The sequence below is a fragment of the Rousettus aegyptiacus genome, unplaced genomic scaffold (genome assembly GCF_014176215.1).
Source record: "Rousettus aegyptiacus isolate mRouAeg1 unplaced genomic scaffold, mRouAeg1.p scaffold_m13_p_13, whole genome shotgun sequence".
In the NCBI taxonomy this organism is placed as follows: domain Eukaryota; kingdom Metazoa; phylum Chordata; class Mammalia; order Chiroptera; family Pteropodidae; genus Rousettus; species Rousettus aegyptiacus.
The window spans coordinates 62,447,199-62,473,123 of record NW_023416288.1 but is presented as its reverse complement, the minus strand read 5'-3'; the positions used below and the strand labels follow the sequence as shown (position 1 = coordinate 62,473,123).

The 25,925-nt window shown below is 36.3% G+C and overlaps 1 protein-coding gene across 19 annotated transcripts in view; it reads left to right on the top strand.

Moving 5' to 3' along the window:
• Nucleotides 1–25,925, top strand: part of NRF1 (nuclear respiratory factor 1) — a 118,631-nt gene that overhangs the window by 40,185 nt on the left and 52,521 nt on the right. For all 19 annotated transcript variants that reach the window (XM_016148704.2, XM_016148698.2, XM_036230923.1 and 16 more), the window contains 3 exons: nt 6,198–6,312; nt 8,416–8,542; nt 20,811–20,951. In XM_016148704.2, the coding sequence (XP_016004190.2) occupies nt 6,198–6,312; nt 8,416–8,542; nt 20,811–20,951 (383 nt within the window). The remainder of the gene's footprint in view (nt 1–6,197; nt 6,313–8,415; nt 8,543–20,810; nt 20,952–25,925) is intronic.

Below are 25,925 nucleotides of genomic sequence, written 5' to 3'. Positions count from 1 at the left end.
TCTTTTTCATGTTTTAAATTTTATATAAATGGTATCACTCTGATTTTTCTTTAATAATATGATTATTTCATTCAGTATTTTTCTAAGATTCATTCATTTTGATGTGGGTCTATGTTTTCATTTAACTGTTATTTTGTATTCCATTCATTGTCTGAATATCACATATAGTGGCAGAACACAGGTTGTTTATAATATTTTGTAATTACGGTTGCTGCAAATAAAAATTATCTTACATGTTTTGTTGTGCATATTGTGAAAGTTCCTCTTGATGTTAGTTTTCAGACTCTTTTGACAGTGTCTCACAGTAATACATTTTACATTGTGATCTAGAATATAGACATGCACGTATAACAGAAATGACACTGTCTCATGAAATAATAACTTACCCCTACTACAAGTGACACATTCGCTGGTATGTTCCAGTCTCTTTCACTTTATTTCATTTTATTTAAACAAACAAACAAAAAACAAAACTACCCATGAGCCACCAAAGGGCCAGAAGCCTGCCCTTTAAAAAACACTGCTTGAGGGTTTACTTGGTGGGAAACGAAAGGCAAAGATAGGTACATTTTCAACTTTACTAGATATTCCAAATGCCTTTCCAAATTGTTGCATTAATTTACATTCCCACAGTCAGTGTACTAGAGTGCCTGTCGTTTCTTATCCTCACCACATTTGGTATTGTCAGTCATTTTTTGTTTCTTTTTTTGCCAGTCCGATGGGTATGAAACAATATTTTACTGTTGGTTTAATTTGCTTTGTTCTGCTCACTAGAGCTCCTGACCATTTTAGGAAGATAAGATAGAGCACCATTTCAGATCTTTATTAACTACTCATTTTTCTTTTGCATATTTCCAGTTTATACTTTTGTTCATTTTCCAACTGCATTTGTCTTTTTCTTACTGACTTTTAAGAGTTATTGATATATTTTTAATTCCTCTCTTGGTAATATGCATTACAGTTATCTTCTCCCAGTTTGTTACCCACTTCCTCCCCCAGTATTTTATTTCTTTTTGTTTATAAAGGTTTTGATTTATATTATTGTGAAATTTATCAGCCTTTTACCTTTATTCTTTTAGCATCTTGAGATTTTTTTTTAATAATAATTTTTTATTTTAATTATAGTTGGGATACAACATTGTATTAGTTTCAGGTATATAACATAATGATTAGACGTTTATATAACTTATGAAATATTCACCCCAATGAGTTTAGTACTAATACCATGCATGTAATTACAATATTATTGACTATATATATTCCTTAGACTGTACTTTACATCCCTATAACTATTTTGTAACTACCAAATTGTACTTGATTCTTTCTTCTTTTTTACCCACTCCCCTAACCCCCCTCCCATCTGGCAACATGCAAATGTGCTCTGTACCCATGAGTTTGTTTCTGTTTTGTTTGTCTGTTTATTTTGTTCTTTAGATTCCGCATGTAAGTGAAATTAAGTGCCATCTGTCTTTCTTTGTCTTACAGTACTAAGCACAATACCCTCCAGGGCCCATCTGTGTTGTTGCGGATGGCAAGACTCCATTTTTTTTTTATGGTTGAGTAATGTTCCATTGTATATGTACCAGTTCTTTAACCATTCATCCATTGATGAACACCATTGATACCTCCATATTTTGGCCATTGTAAATAATGGTGCAATGAATATATGGATTCATATGTCCCTTTGAAGTAGTGTTTTGGATTTCTCCAGATAAATACCCTTCTTTGTCTCTTGTTATAACCTTTGTTTTAAAGTTTATTTTGTCTGGTATCAATATTGCTACCCTATCTTTGTTTGTTTTCATTTTTTATTTATTTTTTTGCTTTTCATTTTGATGAAATATCTCTTCTGTGCCTTTACTTTCACTCTTCTATCCCTTTACTTTCACTCTGGTGTACCTTTTGATTTGAGGTGAGTCTTTTGTAGGCAGTATAGGTGAGGGTCTTGTTTTCTCATCCATTCAGTCACTCTTTTGATTGGAAGATTTAATCAATTTACATTTAAAATAATTGTTGATATGTACTTATTGCCATTTTTCAATTCATATTTTTCATCTTTTTTTCCTTCTATCTTAAAACTAGTTTGGTGGTGGTAAACTCCTTAGCTTATTCTTGTCTAGGAATCTCTTTATCTGTCCTTAGATTCTAAACGATAGCTTTGCTTGGTGATCTTGGTAGTAAGTTCTTGCTTTTCATCACTTTAAATATTTCATGCCAATCCCTTTCAGCCTGCAAACTTTCTTTTGAGAAATCAACTGACAGTCTTATGGGAGCTCCCTTGTAGGTAACTAATTCCTTTTCTCTTGCTGTTTTTAAGATTCTCTCTTTGTCTTTAACCTTTACCATTTTAATTATGATGTGTCTTGGTGTGGGTCTCTTTGGGTTCATCTTTTTGGGGACTCTCTGAACTTCCTGGGCTTTTATGTCTGTTTCTTTCACCAGATGAAAGAAGTTTTCTATCATTATTTCTTAAATAGATTTTCAATTCCTTGTTCTCTCTCTTCTGGTACCTCCATAATGCAAATGTTGATGTGCTTGATGTTGTTCCAGAGGCCCTTTTTTCCCTGGATTATTCTTTCTTCTGGCTATTCTGATTGGGTGTTTTCGGCTATCTTATCTTCAAAATTGCTGATTTGATCCTCTGCTTCATCTACTCTACTATTGACTCCCTCTATTGTATTCTTTATTTCTGAATGGTTCTTTTTCATGTTTTCTATCTCCAATTTTATGTTTCCTATCTCTTTGTTAAAGTTCTCACTGAATTCATCTACTCATCCCCTAAGTTCATTGAGCATCCTTATAACCAGTGTTTCGAACTCTGCATCTGGTAGATTGCTTGTCTCTGTCTTATTTAGTTTTATTTCTAGAGTTTTGTTGTGTTCATTCATTTTGGGCATGTTTCTTTGTCTCCCCATTTTGGTTGCCTCCCCGTGTTTGTTTCTGTGTATTAGGTAGGGCTGATATGTCTCCCAGTCTTAGTGGAGTTGCCTTATGTAGTACGTGTCCTGTGGGGCTCAGTGGTGCAGTCTTTCTTGGTCATCTTGCTGTTGGTATGTCAATGGGAGAGATTGACCCTCAGGCTGATCGTGAGGACTGGCCAGTGAGGGGCTGACTCTGTGGAGCAAGATTTGCTTTACCAGGGCTCTGATCCCTGCCCAGTTTGTCCTTTGGTGTGTTGTCCTCCGATGTAGCCCCATGTGGTGATCCAGCTCGGTCAGAAGCCAGCCACAGAGTTCACCTTTCCTCCTAGGAGGAATTCTGCTGTAGGCCATGTTCAGCTGTAGCCTGTTCCCTACCCAGGGCCACTTGGCAAGAGTCACCAAGCAATCTGCAGATGGCTACGTTCTGTACTAGGCTCTGAGGTTCCTTAAAAAACCAGGTTGAGAACCAAGGCTGACTGCTGCTAGTGCCAGGCTTGAGGCTGCTCAGCAAGAGATATGGGGGTACATTGATTCCTGATGCTGCTTGTTTGGGTTTTGTGAACCTATGAGAGACTTTAGGAAAGTATGCAGCATGAGCCAAGGTAGGCCATTTGTATGGAAAAACTACTGGAAGTGGTTTGGATGGGCCTACCTGTTGGGAGGGGCAGAGTCTCAGGGAATCACCTGGGTTGGGGCAACCTACGTTAGCCAGGTTGATGGAGACTCAAATATGGCAGCCATCTGAATCTGTGAGTTGGGAGCAGGGAAGGCTCAACAGACAATGGCTTCTGCCTGTACTTCTGTCGAGGATAAAGCTGGCTCTTCAGCCCTCACCCTGAATCTAGGCAACCCAGTTCCTCCCATGTCACTGGTGCTTTTTGACCTGCTGACCCAGCAGATGAGTCTATCAGGGAGTAAGTCTGCATGGAGCCTCCTTAAGAGGAATGTCTGCAACTTCAGCTGCCTTCTCTCTCACTCAGCCATCATCTTCACTGGTTTTCACAGCCAGAAGTTGTGGAATTTTTCTTCCCAGCACTGGAACCCTGGGCTGGGGAGCCCAGTTTGGGGCTAGGACCACTCACTTCTCTTGGGGGAGCTTCACAGCCAAGATATCCCTCTCAGTTCTCAGGCGCCACAAGTGGGTATGGCACCATTCCTTTTGGCATCTCTGCCCCTCCTGCTAGTCTTGCGGTGTCCTTCTCTCTATGTCCCCAGATGTAGAAATTCTGTTCAGCTAGACTTCAGGTGACTCCCAGTGATGGTTGTTCCGTAGTTTAGTTATAATTTTGATGTGTTGTGAGAGGAGGCAAGCACAGCATTTACCTACTCCTCTATCTTGACCGGAACTCTTGTTTAGGGATTCTTAACAATGAGTTTATAAATACTCTCCAATAGTTTATTGTAGAGGTTATAAAATTATTTTTGTTTTTGTTTTATTGATGTTGCTGTTTTACATCTAGGTGTTTAATCTACCTGGAATTTATTTTTGTATATGGCATGATGTAGGGATCTAGTTTCATTATCTTTTCATACAATCAGTTGTTTCAGCACCATACTTTTAATAGTCCATCCTTTTACCTACCTTTGTCTTCTGCCACAGGAGGGTGTTTGTGAACTCTTAATTCAGTTGTATTGGTTTAGTTGTCTATCCTACATTCAGTTTCACATTGTTCGAATTTTAATTTAATTTGTCATATGATCCAGCAATTCCACCTCTGGGTATTTATTCTAAAGAATTGAAATCAGGATCTTGTAGAGATATTTGCACTTTCATGTTTATTGCAGCATTATTCCCAATAGCCAAGATTTGGAAATAAACTAAAAGTTCACTGACAGTTGAATGGATAAAGAAAATGTGGTATGTACACATACAATGGTATATTATTCAGCCCTTTAAAAAAGAAGGAATCTCGCCATATGCGACAACATGGATGAAACTGGAGGACCTGATACTAAGTGATTCCACTTATATAAGGTATCTAAACAAGTCAAACTCATAGAAGTGGAGAGTAGAATAATGGTTGCCAGGGCTGGGGAGTGGAAATACAGAGCTGCTGTTCGACAGGTATATGGTTTCAGTTGTGCAAGATGAATAAATTCTAGGGATCTGCTGTGTAACATTGTTCCTATAGTTAACAGTTCTGTATTACACACTTAAAACTCATATTAAGTGTTCTTACCACAATTGAAAAAAAATAAAATGTTAGAAACAATGCAGCACAGCACAAGACTTTTTCCTCTCTCAGCTGTTTATGATGGAAAGGAAGGTAAAAAGTATTTATTAATTTTTTTGACTTGCTTTGGGGCTTTTTAGAAGGGTTTATTTAAGTCAGAGTGATTAGACTTCTAAACAACATGTAGAGAGGTTCATCAAGATTTTCAGGGAGGCTTATTTTAATTGAGCCACTTAGAACATATAGAATATATATGCCAGTATAAATGTGAGCAATTAAACTTAATTTTAATTTAAGTCACTTACAGGATTCACGAAGAGGGATAAAGGTGGATCATCAGTTTAAAAAAAGAAAAAGTAATGTCCTTGATATGTTGAGATTCCATGAATCAAAGACTCCAGTAGTTCCTTAGGGCCTACCCTTTATTTTAGTCATTAGTTTCAGGATAAGGCGACCAACTTTTATTATCATTTTTTCCGTAGAGTGAGACAGTTGCCATCTCTTTTCTGCCAGAATGTTTTTATCAACTCAACCTTGTTGTCAGCAACTCCATTTGGGGCAAAATTTTCTGATATACAAGAAAAAGTTTTAATTAGGATGGTATTTTTCCAGAAAGTCCTCTTATAGATATTATTGGAGTTCCAAGTATGGATAATTATCTCTGACTTCCTTATCTTGGCTGTGTCTTGGCGTAATGGAAGAAGGGACACAGAGATGGAAATGAAATTCAAAATCTGTAGTTTTGGGGGCAGGGGGCAAGCTCTTCCTCACAATGCTGCAATTTCATCTAGCACCTCTGAGAATATTGCCTTAACAGTATGGGCATGACAGCAAAACAAAACAAAAAACATGTAAATTCAAGCTGGTATATAGTGAGCAAGTGTAAATCATTCACTTTTTCTAATGATTTATTGTAAGTTTTATTGGTAAATTAAAATATGATTCATGTTGAACAACAGTGAATGAAATATGTTAGTAATATCAGGAATACTCTATTGATAACATGTCAGGAAATAAATGTAACCTTTTTTGTACCTTTAATTGTATCCTGTCTTGTACAGTTAACAGGCTCTGCCTAATCTCAGCACACACATTATTTCAGGTCCTGTGGGAATGGCTGCTGCTGCTGCTGTGGCAACAGGAAAGAAACGGAAACGGCCTCATGTGTTTGAGTCTAATCCATCTATCCGGAAGCGACAGCAAACACGTTTGCTTCGGTGAGGGCTTCCTTGTCCACATTGTTGACGTTTCCCAAATGTTTCAGTTTGGATGACAAAGTTAGAACATACATTATTAGGTTCACCAAGGATACCAAGTTAGATCTCTTTATGACAGAATTAGACTTTAAAGTACTCTTATAAAATTAAGTAAGTGCAATTAAAAATATAATTAACAGATGTATGTATCATATTAATTAATTAATTCAGGGATAATTTATATGCCTCCTACATGCCAGGCATTGTTCTAGGCCTTGGGGATATAACAGTGAACGAAACAAATTCCCCTAAAGAGCTTATATTCTAGTGAAGGGAAAAAGAAAATAAACAAACAGGCAATATGTCAGATGATGATAGACACTATGGGGAAAAAAAGTGGAGTAAGGAAAATAGAAATAGCGGGTTTAGGGAGATTAGAGTCATTCCCCACCCCCACCCCTTTTGTTTTTAATATGTATGGTCTGGGGAAATCCTCTTTGATAAGGCAATCTTTGAATGGAGACCTGAGTAAGGGAAGGGGCAACTGTGTTGATGTCCAGGGGAAGAGCTTTAGAGGTTGGAGAGATGACAGGAACTAGAAAAGAGTCTAAGAAGTGACCAGTGAATCAGGAGGAAAACCAAGAGAAGTGAGTGGTATCCTAGAAGTCATGTGTAAAAAGTGTTTCAAGAAAGAGGGCATATGATCAGCATTGTCAAATGTTGCTGACAGGTTGAACAAGATGCCAATGGATCATTAGATTTAGCAACATGGAGATCATGGTTAAACTTGATAATAGTATTTTCAAAGGAGTAATAAGGATGAAAGGATTAGAGTGTCTTCAAGAAAATGGGAAGAGAGGAATTAGAGACAGTGAATATAATACAGACATTCCTTCAAGGAATGCCACCATATTTCTTGTTTTGTATGTGATCCTTGTTTTTATTTCCTCTGAAGAGTTTATAGGCTGCAAAGAAAGAGTAATATGTAGGTATGGTACATGGAGGAGTTAATATTTTGACAAGTTGCACAGCATGTATTCATATATGACAATAAATTGCATCTATAAAACATTTCAGAAATTTTTCTTATAGTGTTTTAAAACTATATTCAAATTTTCTAAGATGTTTTTTGGACTGTTGATTCCAAATGGAGTGCCAGTCCATGTAAATGGTATGTGACAAAAACTAGAAAATATGGTCTAGATTAAGAACATAAGAAGATTATAAGAAACTAAAGGAAAAATCCAAAAAGTATTTAACATTAGCTTACAGCAGATAAAGAGGTTATATATCACTAGATGACCAGTTCTCCTCATTTCCTTTAATGGTAGTATAAGCTGGAGGAATTAGAATGTATTATTTATAGGAATATATTTGCTGTAAGGGACATAGATAACAACAGTACATGCTTTTGGAGAAAGATGGAAAACTTTAGATGTGTTGGCTTTGCTTCATTTGAATTGGCATGACTCACAAGTACCTTGAAAGGATAGACTATGTTCTCAGAAGATATGGGATGTAGAACTTTAAAATAACCTCTCATGATTTCAGAGGAAAAGAACAGTGTCGATATATTTGTATCCTCATTTGTAAAATACTGCAGGGCAGAATTAGTGTTTATATCACAATGAAAATCTTGAAATGACAACATTTTTGAAGTAGTATTTTTGTATAAAGTCATGTCAGTGAGACAAATGATGACTCTATCAATCAAAAAAATTAAAAGCAATTCATTTAAGCCCCCTTCATTAAGCATGGAGATGATATAATAAAGTATAAGAGGAATCTCAGCAGTAATCTTTATCATTATTAGTAGCACTCAACAAAAAATCCCTTTGGTGTTGCAAAGATTAGGAAGATGATACTTGCCATGTTCATCGTTGCATCATGGCCGTGTCCTGAGGTACATCTGTGGCAGACCCTCATATCAGTGGGTTGGTCATTGGTCTTTGGGACAGCACGCTTCTACTGAATGGGATATCAAACCTCCTTCTTCCACATTCAGGTTAAAGAAAATGTACCTAATCATCATAAATTGTCTCAGGTCAAAGTAAATTTCATGTCTGTGTCACTATAATTTTTATCTTTTTTAACCGATTTTGTTCTTTTTTCATTCTGATTCAGGAAACTTCGAGCCACATTAGATGAATATACTACTCGAGTGGGACAGCAAGCCATTGTCCTCTGTATCTCACCCTCCAAACCCAACCCTGTTTTTAAAGTGTTTGGTGCAGCACCTTTGGAGAATGTGGTAAGAAAACCGCTGTATTCTCAGACACCCTTTGCTTTCTGTGTGTTGTTGTTAACATTCTTGTGATCTTCTGTCTAGAGTGATGGTCATTACTTCTGTCCTCCTTGTCCAGGGGTGGAAGTGGGAAGCAGAGTTTTCAAACTACTTTATTTTATTTTTTTATAAGAGCTTATCGTAGCTAAACTGATGACAGTTGCTTGGAAGCAAGATCTCAAATGCTCCTGTTTGTAGACTACTTTATGCAGCTCAGAATAAAAAGGATCATTTCTGTTTCTACAAGGTATTTTACCTTACCAGATGTAATGGGAAAAAAATGGTGTTGTGTTTGTTAAGAAGCCAATGCAGTATTTTGTAAGCAATTGCTGATTTATGTCAGAAACAAAATGGTAGATAATTCTAAGATGTAAACTTCATAAGGCAAAGCCGGGAGAATTTTATTCATCACTGATATTTGAGTTGCATATTTAAAATCACTTATATTTATTCAAAGATTTGATTGAACATTTTACTTCAGTTTTGATTGTATACCTATCCATAGCTAACCTTTATAAAACTATTATTTACCCTTGCATACTTAATGCTATGTGGACTACTCTTTGGCCAAAAAAAACTTTAAATCATTAGTAGAATAATGATCTGTCCAGATTTAAATTGCTTTTTGTTTTTATTAGCATAAAATTTATTGTTAAAATGACATTTATTAGATTGCTCCCATGTTGAATATAGACAGTTAGATAGTTCAGAATTAGTAATTACTTGAGATTTTGTTAGTTGCATTTTTTTTTTCACAAATACACAAACATTGTGATTCTTTCTTAATGTTTCTGAGTTTTGTTTTGAGGTTGCCCCCAATCAAAGTCCAAATCAAAATCCAATTCTATTCAATTCATGTGATATTGACTCAGAAATGTTCAAGGTAAAGGTAGCTGCAAATGATACCATCAAGAAAGTGAAAAAAATCCACAGAATTCGAGAAAATATTTGCAAGTGATAAATCTTGTAAAGAACTTGTATGCGGAGATATACCTCTTATAACTCAACAATTGTTAAGAAGAAAATGATCCAATTTTAAAATGGCTAAGAATCCAAATAGATATTTCTCCAAAGAAGATACAGAAATGGACAGCAAGCATATGAGCACTAATAATTAAAAATCATTAATCATTAGGGAAATTAAAATCAAAATTGCAGAGAGAGTCCACTTCACACTCAGTGGAATGATGGTAGTCAACAAAATGGATAATTATTAGTGTTGATAAGGGTGTGGGAAATCAGAACCCTTGTACGTTGCTGTTGGTAATCTAGAATGATGCAGCCTCATTGGAAAACATTTTAGCAACTTCTCAGAGTGTTTAAAGTAGTTATTTTATGACCTAGAAATTCTGCCTCTAGGCTTCCCTAAGAGAACTGAAAATAAAACTTAAACACACAATGGTTACAGCAGCCAGACTTATACAGAATAACTTATACACGATATTCATAGCATTTTCATAATTGCAGCATTTTCATAGTAGCCACAAAGTAGAAACAACCCAGATGTCCATCAACTTAAGAATAGGTAAATAAAATGTGGTATTATTCATATGATGGAATATTATTCAGCAGTAAAAAGTAATTAAGTCTTGATAAATATTTCAGCATGTGTGAACCTTAAAAACATTGTGTTAAGTTAAAAGAACTCAGTTATAAAAGACTGCATATTATATGATTCCATTTATATGCAGTGTCCAGAATAGGCAAATCTATAAAGACAGAAAGTAGCTTAGTGGTTGCCAGGCTAGAGAAGGGTGAGGGAGAAATGGAGCCCGAAGGGTGTGGAGGTTTCTTTTAGGGGGGATGAAAATGTTCTAAAATTAGATTATGATGCTCGCACAGCCTACAAATAAACTAAAAAAGATTGAATTGTACACTGTAGATGGGCAAATCATATGGTGTGGTAAGCTGAATAATGGCCCCCAAAGACATCCAGGTCCAATCCTTGGAACCTTCGAGTGTCGCCTTATATGGCAGAAAAAACTTTGCAAGTGTGATTAAATTAAGGATTGTGAGATGAGGAGATTAGCCCAGATTATCCAGGTAGGCCCTAAATCTATCACAGTGTCTTTATAAGATGCAGACAAAGGGAGATCGATATAGAAGGAGATTCTTTGGCAGAAGCAAGAGGTTAGATGCAAGGAAGGGTTCAGGAGCCAAGGAATATATAGGCTAGACAGTAGCTAGACATGACAAGGAAATGGATTCTTTTCTAGAGCTTCCTGAGGACCAGTCCTGCCAACAAGCTTGAATTTAGCTCAATAAAACTAAGAGTAGGAATTTCTATTGTTGTAAGCCATCAAGTTTGTGATACTTTGTGGCAGCTGGAAACTAATATGTATGTTATGTGAATTTTATCTCAATAAAGCTGTTAAAAATGTTAAAATAACAGACAAAGATATGTTAGACAAATGCCTACAAAAATAAATCATGGATCATAGCATTAATATCAGATAAAGCCAAATTCTTAAGACAAATGAGTATTAACTGAGAACCAGAGGTCATTTAGTATTGACAAGCGACATAAATTTATAATGAACCTTTTATACCTCAAGTAACGTTAAAGCAAAGCACATAGATCAAAAAGTTAGAAATGTAAGAAAAAATTAAAAGTAGGAGGTTTTAATATCTTGTCAGACCAAGGGAAAAAAATATAAAGAAAAATATAGTGATCCGAGTAATAGAACTAATAAGTTTAATATAAAAGATAGATATACGAGCATATATGAAAAATTACATGAATGAATATGGATTATAAGAATTGACCATACGTTATTATTAAGCACCAAAGATCTTAATTGTAAAATGCAGAAATTACACAGGCCATATATTTTACCATAGTACAGAAAATTTAGAACTTAATGTAAAAAGATTGACAGGAAAAAATTTTCAACCATATAGAAATTTTAAAATGCTTCTTAAAAGAAAAATTTAATTTGCAGACTATTTAGAAATAATAACATAAAACTTAAAAGTTATGATCTAAACTGGTACTCAAAGAAATAGTCATTGCCTTAATTTCTTTTTATATGCAAAGAAGATGGAAAAGAAATAAACATCTAATTAAAGAAGCTGGAAAAGGAACAATAAATTAAGTCTAAGAAAAAGAATAAATAAACATGTGGAGAAATTAATGATTTTGTACACAGAAAAGGTAGAATTGTTAACACTCAAGGAATGGTTCTATGAAAAATCCAATGAAAGAAAAGTTTCTAGCATGCTAATTGGGCAAAAGAAGAAAACAAATGTACAGTCTTAGAAACGAGGTGAGAGTTATAGAGATAAGAAGAGATTGAAAATTGTAAGGAAATACTGTGCATTAATTCTGTTCTTATAAATTAAAAACCTCAACAAAGTAGATAATTTAGTAAAAAAATAAAATAACCAAAACGTATTCAAATCTCAGTAAACAATAAATGTGTACAAAATTTAAAAAGAAATTAAATTATATTGTTCAAAGGGAACCCTGAATATTTTAGGTGACCTATGTTAAACCTTCAAGGTACAGAATATTCCTTAATCTTATATACACTGATACATAAGGTGGTATTAAAGAATTAGATCTCATTGTTTGCATAGTCAGTTAGGGAGCATATTGCACATAATCTCATATTAACAGTTAAAGAAGTGTTTTAGATTTTATAATAACGTCTAACATTTATTGAGTGCTACTGTGTTCTAGGTATAGTTATAAACATTTGGCATGTTATCTTATTTAATAATTTAAAAACTGGTATTTGTGTTTTGTTCTCTTGCCTAAAGCCATCATTATTCTTCCTTTTTACTCTTCTAGCTGGAGGCTGCTGAGAACTCTGGAAAAGTTAAAATTCAATAGGGCTGCTCATCTTTGGAATATGGATTTCAGATTCAAGATTGTTGTTTTGAGAGTTTGTTGAAGGGGGAATGAAACTTTATGGGCTTTTAATAGTTGTCGAAAATTTTCTTACATTTTCCAGGGTTTTGTTTAATTCTTCATACTGGGTTCTACTCAAATTACCTCTTACTCCACAATTAAGGTATAAAATAAGGCACTGTGAACAAAGTTAATGGCCCACAACAAACTGGAAACATTTTTTGCAAAATAATAGCAATTATGTGTTACGTAGTTTTTTAAGTTCATTAAGTCTTTACAATTTGCTTGTTTTGTATGTAGCTTTTAAAGCTGATGAGTGTTTATAATGTGCTTGTTTCTGCTAAGTACTTTGTAATTTTTACTTAATCCTCACAATAACCCCATGATGTGTGTATATATATTATTATCTGTTTTTTACAAATGTAGAAATTGAGGTTTTGAGAGCTTAAGTATTTTGTCTAAGATCACAGCCTAAGTAGTGAACTAATTAATATTCTTTATGTATGAATATATCTCAAAAATCAATAAAAATATAATCATATTGATAACAAAGACCCAAAGATACATTTGAATATGGATTAGATATTAGATGATATTAAGGAATTAATGTTACATTTATTGGATGTGATTATTTTAGATGTGTATATAAACATCCTTATTTTTCTAAGATGCATGCTGAAGTATTTAGAAGTGTTACAATGTCTAAAATGTTCACTTTTAACCTAGCTTCCTTTTGAAATTTTATCCTAAGGAAATAATTGATTAAACGAGCAAAGATCTATATGTAGGGGTATTAGTCACTAGTCACTAATTTTTAAAAATTGAAAATAACCTAGAAGTTTAAAGATAAGGGATTGGTTAGATAAATTGATGGTTCATACATAGATAGGACTACTACACTGCCATTAGACACTGTAACATAGTTCTCTTTATTAACATTTTCAAATGGCAACAGCATATTAAGTGAAAAAAGCAGGTTATAAAACCATGCATAGAGTTTGATCTTACTTTAAAAGTAAAACTGCATTTTCTACTTTTTTATAAATTTATTGAGTATACAAGATTGTTGTAACTAATGCTCGTATAGTATAGCAGATTTATAAAACTTTAAAATATCCATATTCTCAACAATTCTGACAATAACCCTGAGATGTAGGTATATCTTTGTTAGTATTTTCATTTTACAAATGAGAATGCTAGTTCAAGGAGGTTAAGTGAATTACCCGAGATTCCCCAACTTCTAAATATTAGAGCCAGGGTTCAACCATTGTAGAGATTTGCATTCAAGGCCATAGAGTATGTGTTTTCCATAGGTTTGTTCAGGGTATTAATATTGGGTTTCAAATTTAATCTCATTTTCTTAGTCCTTGTCCTGTCTTCTAAAGGAGAGCAAATAGAGCTCCCTTCCAGTTCTCCTGCTCTGTGAAAGGTCAGGATGGTTGTTATAAGCAAGCTCTCACGGTAGCTACTACTGGCTTCTTTCTGGGGAAAGAGGGAGGCAGTTTAAAGGACATTATTTGGTGCTGGCGAACAGCAACGGTCACCTCCCCTTTCCCTCCTGGTCAGACCTGCAGAACCAAGAGAAGAGGTGATGAAAGCACCTTGGGTGAGTAAGTGAGTAACGGGGCAAAAGACAGTAGGAAGTAAAAGATAAACCTTATTTACATGTGCAAATGTTAATACATAGTTTTTAAAGAAGAAAAATTATTTTCATATATATTGAAGATTCAAATAACACAAAACAGACATAACAAAAATATTTCCAGGGGGTGGCTCCATAGTGCAGCGGTTAGCATGTCTGCTTTACATGCAGAAGGTCCTGGATTTGTGCCCCAGGCGGAGCCAAGGACCATACCGTGAGTGTGTAGGGGGAGACGCCCGCCGTTCTTAAGGGGAGATGGCAACATCCATAGGTCAGGGTGGAAGTGAGGGGCAGGAGAAAATTAAAGAGGGAAAAAATTTTTTTCAAAAGATGTAACTAGAAGAACAGGAAAGAGAAAAATATCCTCCTGGATATCTAAATAGTAACCTCAAGTTCTTCAAAACCAAACTTAAATCTCCTCCCCCACCAAAAAAAATGATTAACGCCTGTTTCCAGCATCTATCCCCCTCATCCAGTCATGCAAGCCAGAAGCTTGGAACCATTTTTAGCCTCTCCCTCCCCTCCCTTTCACCCCACAGCTCATTCACTATTTTGTTCTCCATTCATTTCCTAAATACCTGTTAAATTGGTCTGCTTTTCTCTATTTCCATTGCCATGACCCTAGTTACCAGGTGTGATGTCCATCTAGTTCCCTTTTTAGTAGCAGGAGTCCTTTAATTGACTGTCACTGGTCTCTAACCTCATCTTGCCCGACTCCCTGGCTTCTCTCTTGGCTCCAACCACAAGAGTCTTTGTTTACTCTCTCGTACAAATTCTGCTTCATCCCTCCACCAAGCATTGGGTATGCTCTTCCCTGTGATTTGCTCTCTCTTACCTCCTCCTTCACCTTGTTAACTTTGACTCATTTTAAGACCACAGCTCAGTTGACACGTCTTCCTTGGAGCCTTCTCTGACTTGCTGCACAGATCAAAGCCCCTTGTTCTTCTCTCCAAGACTCACAGCACCTCTTAGCATTTATTACACATGCACTTTCATTACTTATTTTTGTGATTATTTTATTCATGTCTGTTGCCAGCTAGATTGAGAACTCCAAGATGGCAGGGACCGGATCTACTTTGTTCCCCATTGTGCTTGCAGGGCCAAGCACTGTGCCTGCCATGAGTAGTTAGTTGCTTGAATATTTGTTGAATAAATATTTGTTGAATAAATAAAGCATCGTAAGCATTTGGCAAAACTCAGAAATTCAAAATGCAGATTTGATTTCTAAATTCTAATCCTACATTGGATCTAAATTAAAACCTTGAGGAGTAAAGCTCTATGAAGTAAAGTTTAGTTGTGTCATTCTTTATAGTACCAGTCCTAGTTTGTAATTATGCATTTATTTTTGTGATTATTTTTGTGTTTGTCTTCTTGACGAGATATTAGGCACAGTGAAGGGACACTGCGACAGATAAATTTGCTTGCCATTTTGTCCCTAGCCCTTCCTTAGCAGTGCTTAACATATAATAGATTAATAATGAATATTTGTTGGATAGATAGCTGGATAGAGAAGCTACTAGTTTCAGAGATTACATATGCTGTGTCTGTCTGTATTTGTAACTTGATGTAACTAGATAACTTAAAATTAAGTGAACTCTCAGAAGGGGCCTTTGGCTATGATAGAGAACGAGATGTTCTTATCCAGAAACACAAGATTTCTCTAAGTTGTTTGGGATCTACTACCTTTGGTTCTTAGGTCTTCTGCAGTTTAATTTTTTTAAGCCTCTGCTCTTTAAAACAAAGGAAGTTAAAAAACTTCGACAATCACTCTATTGGTATTTTATTCCTTAGGAAAGTATCATTCGTAGTGAAGGCGTGGCTTCCATAGTAAAACATAGAGTTACCAGCACGTAGACAGGCTAATTCAGTCCTGCCCATTGGTTGGTATTCACTAGAATGAGCATATGTAGCTCAAAAAAAACCTCTACTTTCGTGAAAACACTTTTTAAGCTTTGATATTTTTGAGCAGTTTTCCTGTTTGTGGCTCAGGGTCCTCATATGTAAAGTAAGGACGATACCTACTTCACTGGGGAGCAGTAGAAATTAAAGTTGATAATCATCCCCCTGTATATTATGTTCACAGAAAGTTGGCATGAAAGCATTGGCAAATGATAGATATTTAAAGTTGCTCTGCCCTGAAGGCATTCTCTTGATGGCTTACTGCCATACCACGTACTTTTATGAGCTTTATGGGAGTGGGCCTACATATATTTTGTTGAGGGACAGAGAGAGAATTTCCTTTTTTCTTTTCCAGAAGAACTGTAGGAGTTTTCTGAAGGTAGAACTCAATTCAGAGTCAGTAATCCATAGCATTTAGCATTTAGATGGGGACACACTGGATATGACTAACCAATTCTGCAGGTCTAGAAATTAGTCACAATCACAGAAGCAAGAGGTAGCTTTAGGGTTATCAACAGCTTCTTTGAAATCATCCTAATGCTTTTTTAAATTCCACTTTCCCAGTATATAAGCAGACTCTGAAGTTGGTTTTGATTTCTTATTCTAAGGCAGTTATTTATATAGGTTTTAAAAGATAGCTTTAACTTACATGAAATGTGGAAGCATATTTAAGAAATAATAAAGTAAAAGCCCTAATGTTTATTTACTTATTATTCAATAAATAACTAACAGTGTTAGATACAAAGTATGAGATGAGGACTCCATCCAGGTCCTTTGAGGTTGGTTTCAAGGTTCAAAACTAAGGACCCAAGGGGCAAGGGGAAAACTAGAAATCTGGACCGAGGCAGGAGAGGGAAGAAGCTGATGCCGGGGCTGGAAGAGAACAGGAAGAGCCAACATAACTTCACGGGCCACATCCTGGGTGCCACATGTGCTATTGGACCACAGGTTTGAGGGCATCTCTTTGTTATATATCTCAGATGGGATATATTTTTAGTCTCAGAGGAGCTCGTAGGTAAAAAAATAATAATAATAATAATCTTATATGGGACCTTCCTAAAGACTCCTCTTTTATCCAGAAAAGCTTCAAGTATACAAAGAAGTATAGTATCTTGTCTGGGACTATTTTTGCAACCTAAGAGCCCTTAATGTTTGTAGTAGCCAATTCCTAAATCCTCGACAGAGGATGTTCTGTACCCAGAACTCTAATAGCTCCTAATCATACCTTAAACTTCCTCTGTCTTTGGTAATCTTGAAAATGTTTATTAATATGTTATCTGTACATGTCTGAATATATGAAATATTTGATAATAAAAGTTTTAAAATATACAAGAGCCCAGTGCCTGGTCTCAGCAGTGTCAGGCACTTGCTAGTTGTGTACAGTGCAGCGTGGAAATAGCAGTGTAAGTGACACACGACCATTTGAGACTGTAGAAGTTTAAAGGAGTAAGGGAATGATGGCAAGAACACTTGGGACGTTTTCTCAGAGGAAGTGGAAATGGAGTTGGGCCTTGAAAGATGGGCAATAGTTGGTTTAGAAGCAGAGTTAAAGACCCAGAGATAAGAAAAGAACTTGCTAGATGCAAAAGTTAGTGAGGGGACTGGCCAGCTAAAGAGAGGAAGGTGAGCAACATTGTCCAGTAGGATTCTATAGGTTGTATGGTGGGAACTCAAGACAGTGCAGGTCACGTAGTCTGCAGGGCTGGACAGCCATGAGTGTATCTGGTGGAGGAGTATTGGAAAAGTAGGGAATGATTAGAAAGACTGAAATGCTGGACTATTTGGACTTCCTCCTATTAGAAGTAGGGAACTGTAGGAGCAGTTTTGAGAAAAAGAGAGAGAAATGACAATGAAGTGGCTGAACATACAGGCTTTGGAGCTAGATGAAAATTAGTTGGATTTCCAGCTGTACTCCTATATACTAGCTATGTGATTTGGGGAAAGTTACTTAAGTTTTTTAAGCCTTAGTTTTCTTACCTGCATAATGGGTTTATAATAGTATTTTCCTTGTAGAATTATGTGAGGATTAATTGAAATAATATATGCAGTGCTTGACACATAGTAAGTACTCAGTAAATGGTATTCGATTATAATAAGTCAGTGTGTTTCAGAAATTTAAAATGGCAGTGATATCCAGGATGAATTGGGGGCAGAGAGATTGGGAGTCAGACCAGATGATTTTGTTGTTAAATGTTTTTTATCTTTAATTGTGAAACCAGTTAGTCAACAGCGATATCTTGGTGTGACATGACAAAGGTTTAAGCTGTGGTTTTGAGACCAGAAGGTAGAAGTCGGAAAACAAACCAGAATTTTATCATATTTGTGACACCATCAATTATAAGATGCACCATTATTTATGTATCTAGAAGAAAAAATACTGACAAACTCTGACACAATACCTACCACTTAGAATTTTTACTTTATATTTATTGAAAGAGTTCTTTCAGGCTTACTTAGAAATTGTAATCATATTGCTTTTATATATAAAAAGAAAATGTTAGTGAAATAAATTGATATTCTTAAAACTTCACGTTCAGAGTCCGACACTTCTGAATTACTTCTTGTTTCAAAGTTATCATTATCTGTGTGGTTTCATGTAATATTGTCTGCTATACCATCAAGAGCATGAGTGGTACTGCATTTTTTTTTTAAGTGCTCATTCATTGTCTCTGAGACTTTTTTCCAAGCCGTGACTGTGACATTTACTTCTAGTGCTTCTTGATCTTACCAGAAAGATCACTGAGGAAGTTATCACAAACAGTTAAGACCTACATTTCTTTCTCAAATGGTACTAGATGGTTTTTCGATTAAAAAGGCAAGGGCTTGTAGTCGTGCCCCGGGAGATAAAAGCTCACATACGTGCAGTGACAGCAGCTATGCTCCATGTTGTCTGGTCTACAGCAATTTTAAGTTAAATCCCAATTTCAGAGGATTGATAAATGTGAAAAAAAAAATACACCTCAGGAATGATAGATCAGGTCGAACTGAATCACTAGCTTCATAATTCTGGGAAAGTTACTTTACTAAACAAGTTTAGAAATACTGTGGTCATACTTGAAGTTGTTTTGTTGTAAATTAGGCTGAGGGATGCTCTACCAGCATTTTTTTTGCAACAAGGTATTTCTAAGGAATTATATAGTACTGATAAGTTAAGCAAATGTTTAGATATAAATTCCTAGAATTTACTGACCCATAAATATGGATGAATTTATTTGAAACTAGCTAATAGTATAATATTAATAATCTGATGATTTCCCATCTCTGAGTGCCAGGTGTTATCAGCACATGAAATTTATTTTTATACTATTAACATTCACTCTTAATACATGGACGTACATGCTAATATAATGATTTAACTTGATACATTAAAGACCAGAACCTAGGCTTATCAGTTTTTCTGTGAGTTGGTAGCATAAAAATTCAGCATAGAATACAGAAACCTAGAAAGCAGAAAATATAAATCCTTAAAGTTGCCATAGAAACATGAGCTGCTTATGTTACAATAAATATATTGGCAACAATTTATGAAACTTTCTTTTTTATTAGAAACCACGATAAAACTGAATCTCTAGAGTGATCATGAATCTACATTTTTGCACTATTTTTCTTTTATCCCCTTGGTTGTTGACCTATTTCGAAGGTTTTGTAACTGTAAATGTCACATTTTATGGCTGGTAATTTTTACTTCTCCATATACTTGAGGTAGAATATGGGAATCTTTCTTTTTTAATCCTCATAATGAGTTACTTATAAGGAAGTGTGTCTTGATTGAGAGTCCAGTCCACTCAGCAAAAGACCCAGGACTCAAACATGTTGTGTCTTCTGGACAAACCTCATTTTCCCCTCTCTTTTTCTCTATGATAGTGGCTTGAACCCTGAAAGCGAGTTCATTTCCTATCCCATCTTGTCGCATTTTCATAATTCCACTGTTTCTTTGTTGTCCCCAAAGCTTTCCTCATCCCCCATGTGTATTCTTGTAAGTGAACGAACCCATTATTGGCCATAGTAGGATCCACTGTTTCTCTACCGTTTCTGCTCCCAGTAGAAGAATGTGTGCATGTACAGGTGTGCTGCTGTTAAAGTCTCTTGTCTTTTAAGAGACCTTTCACTAGCAGTGGAAGGAATGGAGTCAGAACAATATGTGTTTTGGACTTGGACTCGTCAGAGTCACGGAAGTATCCTGGATTTAAGGTTCATCTTCGTCACCAAAGAGTACCAGAAAGGAGGAGGACTTGACCTGTGGGACTCTCTCTGGCCCTGGGCCTTGCTGATTGTGGCACCTTTGACACCCAGCTACAATATATACTTGTTTTTTTCTCTGATGCCTTTCAGCCTAGCCTCTTGTACACTTGAATCTCCAGTCTGATTGGTAGTCCTGCTTGCAGGAAAGCATAGCAGTTTCAAATAGGTTGTTTAGAGTTTTAGAGACATAAGCTGTTGGTGATCTTGAAAATGATTTTGGCGATTAGCTGCCACAGCTAGGTTTTATTAAAGGGCCTGAAAAATGCCGAATAAGAATGCCATTCCTATTAGATCGGGAGCAGGTGATGGGGCCAGCATTGACAGAAAATGTGATTTTTAATTAATTACGAAGCAGTATTTCTGTAAAACTTTTTTCACTGACTCATTTCTACTATTGTTACCTATAATTTCATCATCTTTTTATTTAATGTGATGTCCTTGGGGCCAGTGTGTGTGTTTTTATCTACAAGTCGTAGAAGTGTTTGTTCTTAGGGCTCTACAATGGCTGAGGGAGGCCAGCCCCACCCCCTCTGGTTGCTTGGCACCAACCTCCCTGGTTATTGGGCATCTTGTTTACTTCTGCCCTTAATTCCCTGCAGGTGCGTAAGTACAAGAGCATGATCCTGGAGAACCTGGAGTCTGCCCTGGCAGAACACGCCCCTGTGCCACAGGAGGTTAACTCAGAGCTGCCGCCTCTTACCATCGATGGAATTCCAGTCTCTGTGGACAAAATGACCCAGGTAAGGGGCGGGGAGTAAGGAGGAGACACAAAGGCAAGTGGCCCAGGTGTAGGCAGGTCTCAGATCACTTTTCTTAGCTCTGTCCTCAGTGGTACCACCAGAGTGGGACGCAGGCTGGAGCCTCGTAGTGAAACAGGAGCAGCCTTGGGAGGAAAATGTCGTGCAGAAGAACGCTGCCCACCCAGGGCACGGATGCGGTCTCCTCTTCCCGTCGGCAGTTTTTACTTTCACCTGGGCCCTTGGGTTAGATAAAGAAACTTTTAGGTTGGAGTCTGTTTGGAAAGGAGACTCTTAGGACGTTGGTGAATCATAGTCAAGTGGAGCAAGGTAACTTTTAGTCTCCCTTGGGCTGCACTGCTCCTTTTCTGTGTAAATTCTGAATACTGCCACACCGCTGCCAAGGAAGACCCCCTCTCCGGGCACGAGAATGGGAAATTCAAGAGGGCACCTTCCTGCGTCATCGCCGCCCTCCTCTTTTGAGAAGGGAAGTCAAAATGCACTTAGCCTGATACCGCAAGAATTTTGCTGAGGTTTTCTTTTAAATTTGTTTAGCTTTAAAAGTGATAGCTTGATCAAAAGCAAATGCTTAGTCTTTGTTGAAGAACTAGTTATTTAATGAAAAAATCACATATTTTTAACACAAGACAAAGACATTTAAAAACACAAATCACTCCCTTAAAAAAACCAATTTCAACATTTTCAATATTGTAAAGTTTGTTCTTCCAGAAGCTCTCTTAAAAATGCCTTCTTACTTATTTCAGATAGGTTCCTATATGTTTTTATGGAAGACATTGATACAACCTAAAGTGTTAATTATTAAGAAACTCTTTTCTTAGAAATTTTGTTCCTTCCTCTAAGTACTATTATGCTATAGTTAGCGTCTTTGTGTAATTACTTATAATTTGGCCTGTGTTATAAAAGTCTATATTTAAGATATAGTAAATGAAGGACAGATGTTTAAAACATTGGGTTCACAATAAAGTTATAATATTGCTAGCACAGTAAATTCTATGATTAAATTTAGTTCTTTTATGTAATAAGAGTATTTACACAGCTGGAAAAGCACCAAAGTAACTGTCCTATGCTACTGTTAATTTAAAATCGATATTAATTAGAAGCAGCATGGGTACAGTCATGCTAAAGTATATAAAGCCCAGGTTAAGTGTTTTTGTTTAAGACTACAAATGAGTCAAATGTATCAAGATCAATTTCTCTTCGGTTAATCAACACTGTAAATTATTGAAATAATTCACAATTTATTCACTTGTGACCTTTGACTAATTACTGCCTCACTTTCTCCTGCCTAAAATATGTAGCTTTCCGCTGACAGACCTCGAGTTCTGAACATACTTGTACATCAAGACACAGGCTTCTATAGTTGATCCCTGACTTCCTCCATCATCTAACATGTTCATGGGAATAGTGATTTAAATCTCTTCATGGAACCATGCAGCAAATGCCTTCTTTAGAACATATTCTTCCCATCTTATTTCTTTATTTGTATCCTTCATCTTGCTAAATTCACTTGTGAGTTTTCTTTAGTTATCCAATCCGTCAGCAGCATTTAACACGGTTACTTTTTCCTTCTTAAAACACTTTCTGGTCTCTGTTTCTTTGACCCCACACTTTCCTGAATATCCTCCTACTTACCCGGGTCTCCCCTCCTCTTCTGGCTGCTCTTCCTCTTCCCATGCAGTCAGTCAATATTGGCATGTCTCAGAGCTCTATCTTTAGTTTCTCTCCAAGTGATCTCATTCTGTCCTGTGGGCTTTATATCCCATCGATATGCTGCTGTTTATACCCCAGCTCATGCCACTATCAGATCTTCAGTACTAACATGCCCAAAGCAGAACCTTTGATTGCCCCACTCTGCACCCTAGTGTTCCCCATGTCAGTTAATGGCACCAGCACAGGAGTAATGCGTGATTTCCGTTTTTTCCCCCTCACTCCCCTACCGCCACATGTAATTAATTGGTCAGCAGGTCGTGTCAGTTCAACTCCGAAATGTACCCTGAATCTGCCCATTCTTCTCAGTTCCCATCACCACCCTAGCCCAAGCCTTTAGCATCTCTCACAGACTGTTTCAATTGATCAGTTCTATTGATCTCCTTATTATCACTCTTGCTCTGTTGCAGTACATGCTCTGCAGAGCCACCAGAGATTTTTTTTAAAAACTTAAGTCAGGTCATGTCACTCTCTTGTTTAAACCCTTTAATGGCTTTCCACTGCTCCTGGAATGAAATTCAGATTCTGCCATGTCCTCTGAGGCCCTACAAAATCTGGCCTCTTCCAACCTCATTTCTCATTCTCCCCTTTAGTCTCTGTGCTCTGGCCAAACTGGTCCCCTTTCTTTTGTCAAACACTTCAACCTCATTCTCTCACTTTTGTTGTTCTCTTAGCCCAAAACATTTTTCTCTCAGATCATTGCATGAATGAGCTTATCTTATTCAAAGTCTATCTCGGATACTACTTCCTAAGATAAGCCTTCCTTGATTATCTCTAAGGAAGTTTTCTCTTCCCACCAAGTCACTACCTAATACACTCCCTGTTATCTTTGCCACTCTTATCACTATGTGAAATTATCTTATTTCTTAACATTTATACAATAAGTTCTCACTTAACATCCAGGATATGTTCTGCAACTTTAAGTGAAACCAGTTTTACCATAGGCTGATTGATATAAACAAGAGTTAAGTGCCTATAGCATCTCATCAACATTATGAAATGGCGTTTTTCCAGGACCTGCTGTATTTCGTGGTCTGTCTCTCCAGCTAGAAGCTTAGAGAAAGGACTTAATTTCTGTTCTTCATTGCTGTCTAGTAAATAATGCTCAGTATCTGTTCAGTAAATGAACTAAGGATCAGAGTAAAAACGGATCCAGTGTAGTGGGTAACTGGATCGTGAGTCTCCTCCGTCAGTGTTTACTTGGTATAGACATTGATGCTGCTCAGGAGGTGGGCGGCACTTCGGAACTAGTAACTTGGTCCGAAGTGATACAACATTTTGTAACTATAAAGCTAAATTATAATCTTTTGATTGTTGGATTCATAGATCTTTCTGTGAACACTTGAAAGATCTCTAAATAATGGTTCAAAAAGGAAGGCATTATCTAAATTTTTTCCTGTCATTTTATACCTGCTATTATTCTGTCCCTAGGGCCAATCTAACTGGTTAAAGAAAATATAAGGTGATTTTTTTTATTTTTACCCGATTGACGTAAAGCATCTATTCTGTCTGAGATATAAAGTACTTCTAAAGCTGACTAAGCTTCTGGTTAAGAATATTCTGTTAGGTATTTACTCTCCTGCAATGGGCATTTTTTCCCCCTGTCACACTTGTGCTAAATTGAAATAATCTGAGGTTTTGATTACATACAGTCGTCATGGATATTGATAATTATGAAAATTGGCTAATGGCCCTAGAAGTTAGAGCAAACAGTTAAATTATCATGTTGGAGGTAAAACGTTTGAAACTTTTCCATTTTCATGAAATATGCACTGAGGAGAGCTTGGCGCGGTGGTAGAGCCAGGGGAAGCTGGTCCCCAAGCCACAGGCCAGACCCAGAGGCACTCTTGGAGGCTCACAGTTTCTTAATTTTCATGCATTCTCTCCCTTCTCACCATAGATGATGACTAAAATATAATACATAACAAATAAAACAAAAACAAACAAATGGTGAGACGGAGTGAGCAGGATGATGAAAAACCGAGCTCCCAACTGAATGGGGATTTCTGAGTATTGGGATCCTACGTTGTTTTTTTCCTCCTAATCGTGTGTGTGTGTGTGTGTGTGTGTGTTGTTTTTCTCAGATACTTTCTTAATGTAAACGAAATACTTTTTTTTCCTAATCAGTTCTAAAGCTTTTCACTATTAATTGTAGGAAAAGTAGGGTTTTATTTCAAATCAAACCTAGGTAGGCAAGGGTATGGGGATACTAGCACTTTGTCAGCAGGAATGTATATCAGTACAGTTTTTCCAGAAGGCACGTTGGCAGTGAGTATCATAATTTGAAATGTGTATGTCATGCCTTCCAAGTAAGCAAAGATGTATGTTCATAGCATTGTTTATAATAGGAAAATCTGAAAACAAGGTGATTGAGTCAATTATAGTAGCAATCCTTAGAATTTACATGAAAAGAAGGGCAACTTAGCTCAAAAGAGACTAGAAGTTTATTATTCAGTGAAATATTAGACACTAAAAATGAATATTTGCTCTCTTGCAGCAAACTAATAGTTTGTAAAATAGCATTTCTTTTGTACTCTAACTTGAGGGGTGTAGGACTTTATTTTTTTCATTTAGAGGGAGGAGCTAGGTTTTTTTTTTAAGGGAATACAGAATTGAATTAATCTCATTTGTTTAAAAAATGAACGCAAAACTTGCCTCTGTGTGTCTGTGTGTGTGTATATATAACTTTTAGAGGAGGATATATACCAAAATATTAACAGTGATTATCTGTATGTGGTGGCATTTTGAGTGATTTTTATTTTTTTTGGTCTAAGCATGAATTCCATTTATAACCATAGAAACATAAAAAAAAGCTTTCATATTTTATATTAAACTTGAATTTTTTTAAGTGCAAGTTTGATGTTTCTACTTTGTTTTGTTCAAAGATTGATTACTTTCCTTTATGTTTGGGTGAAGATATTAGCGACTCTTTTTTCTTTCCATAGCTACTCTCTGTTGGAAGGCATAATACTAAGTTCTTTACAAGGATATTTCATTTAATCCTTGTCCTCCAGAATATATGTATAATTCCTATTTTATAGTCAAGGAAGCAGCTCAGATGTGGTCTCTAGGCATAAAGGACAAAATAAGGGTAGTTGGACACCAATTCTAGCATTCAGATCATGTGAGTAATTCAGTACTTCTTTGAAATGATAAAATTCCAGAATTATAGATATTCACTGTACTAGATAAAGATGGACTCAGGTTGATCAGACAGCTCTATGAACTATCTTTTCTGCACTGAATGTT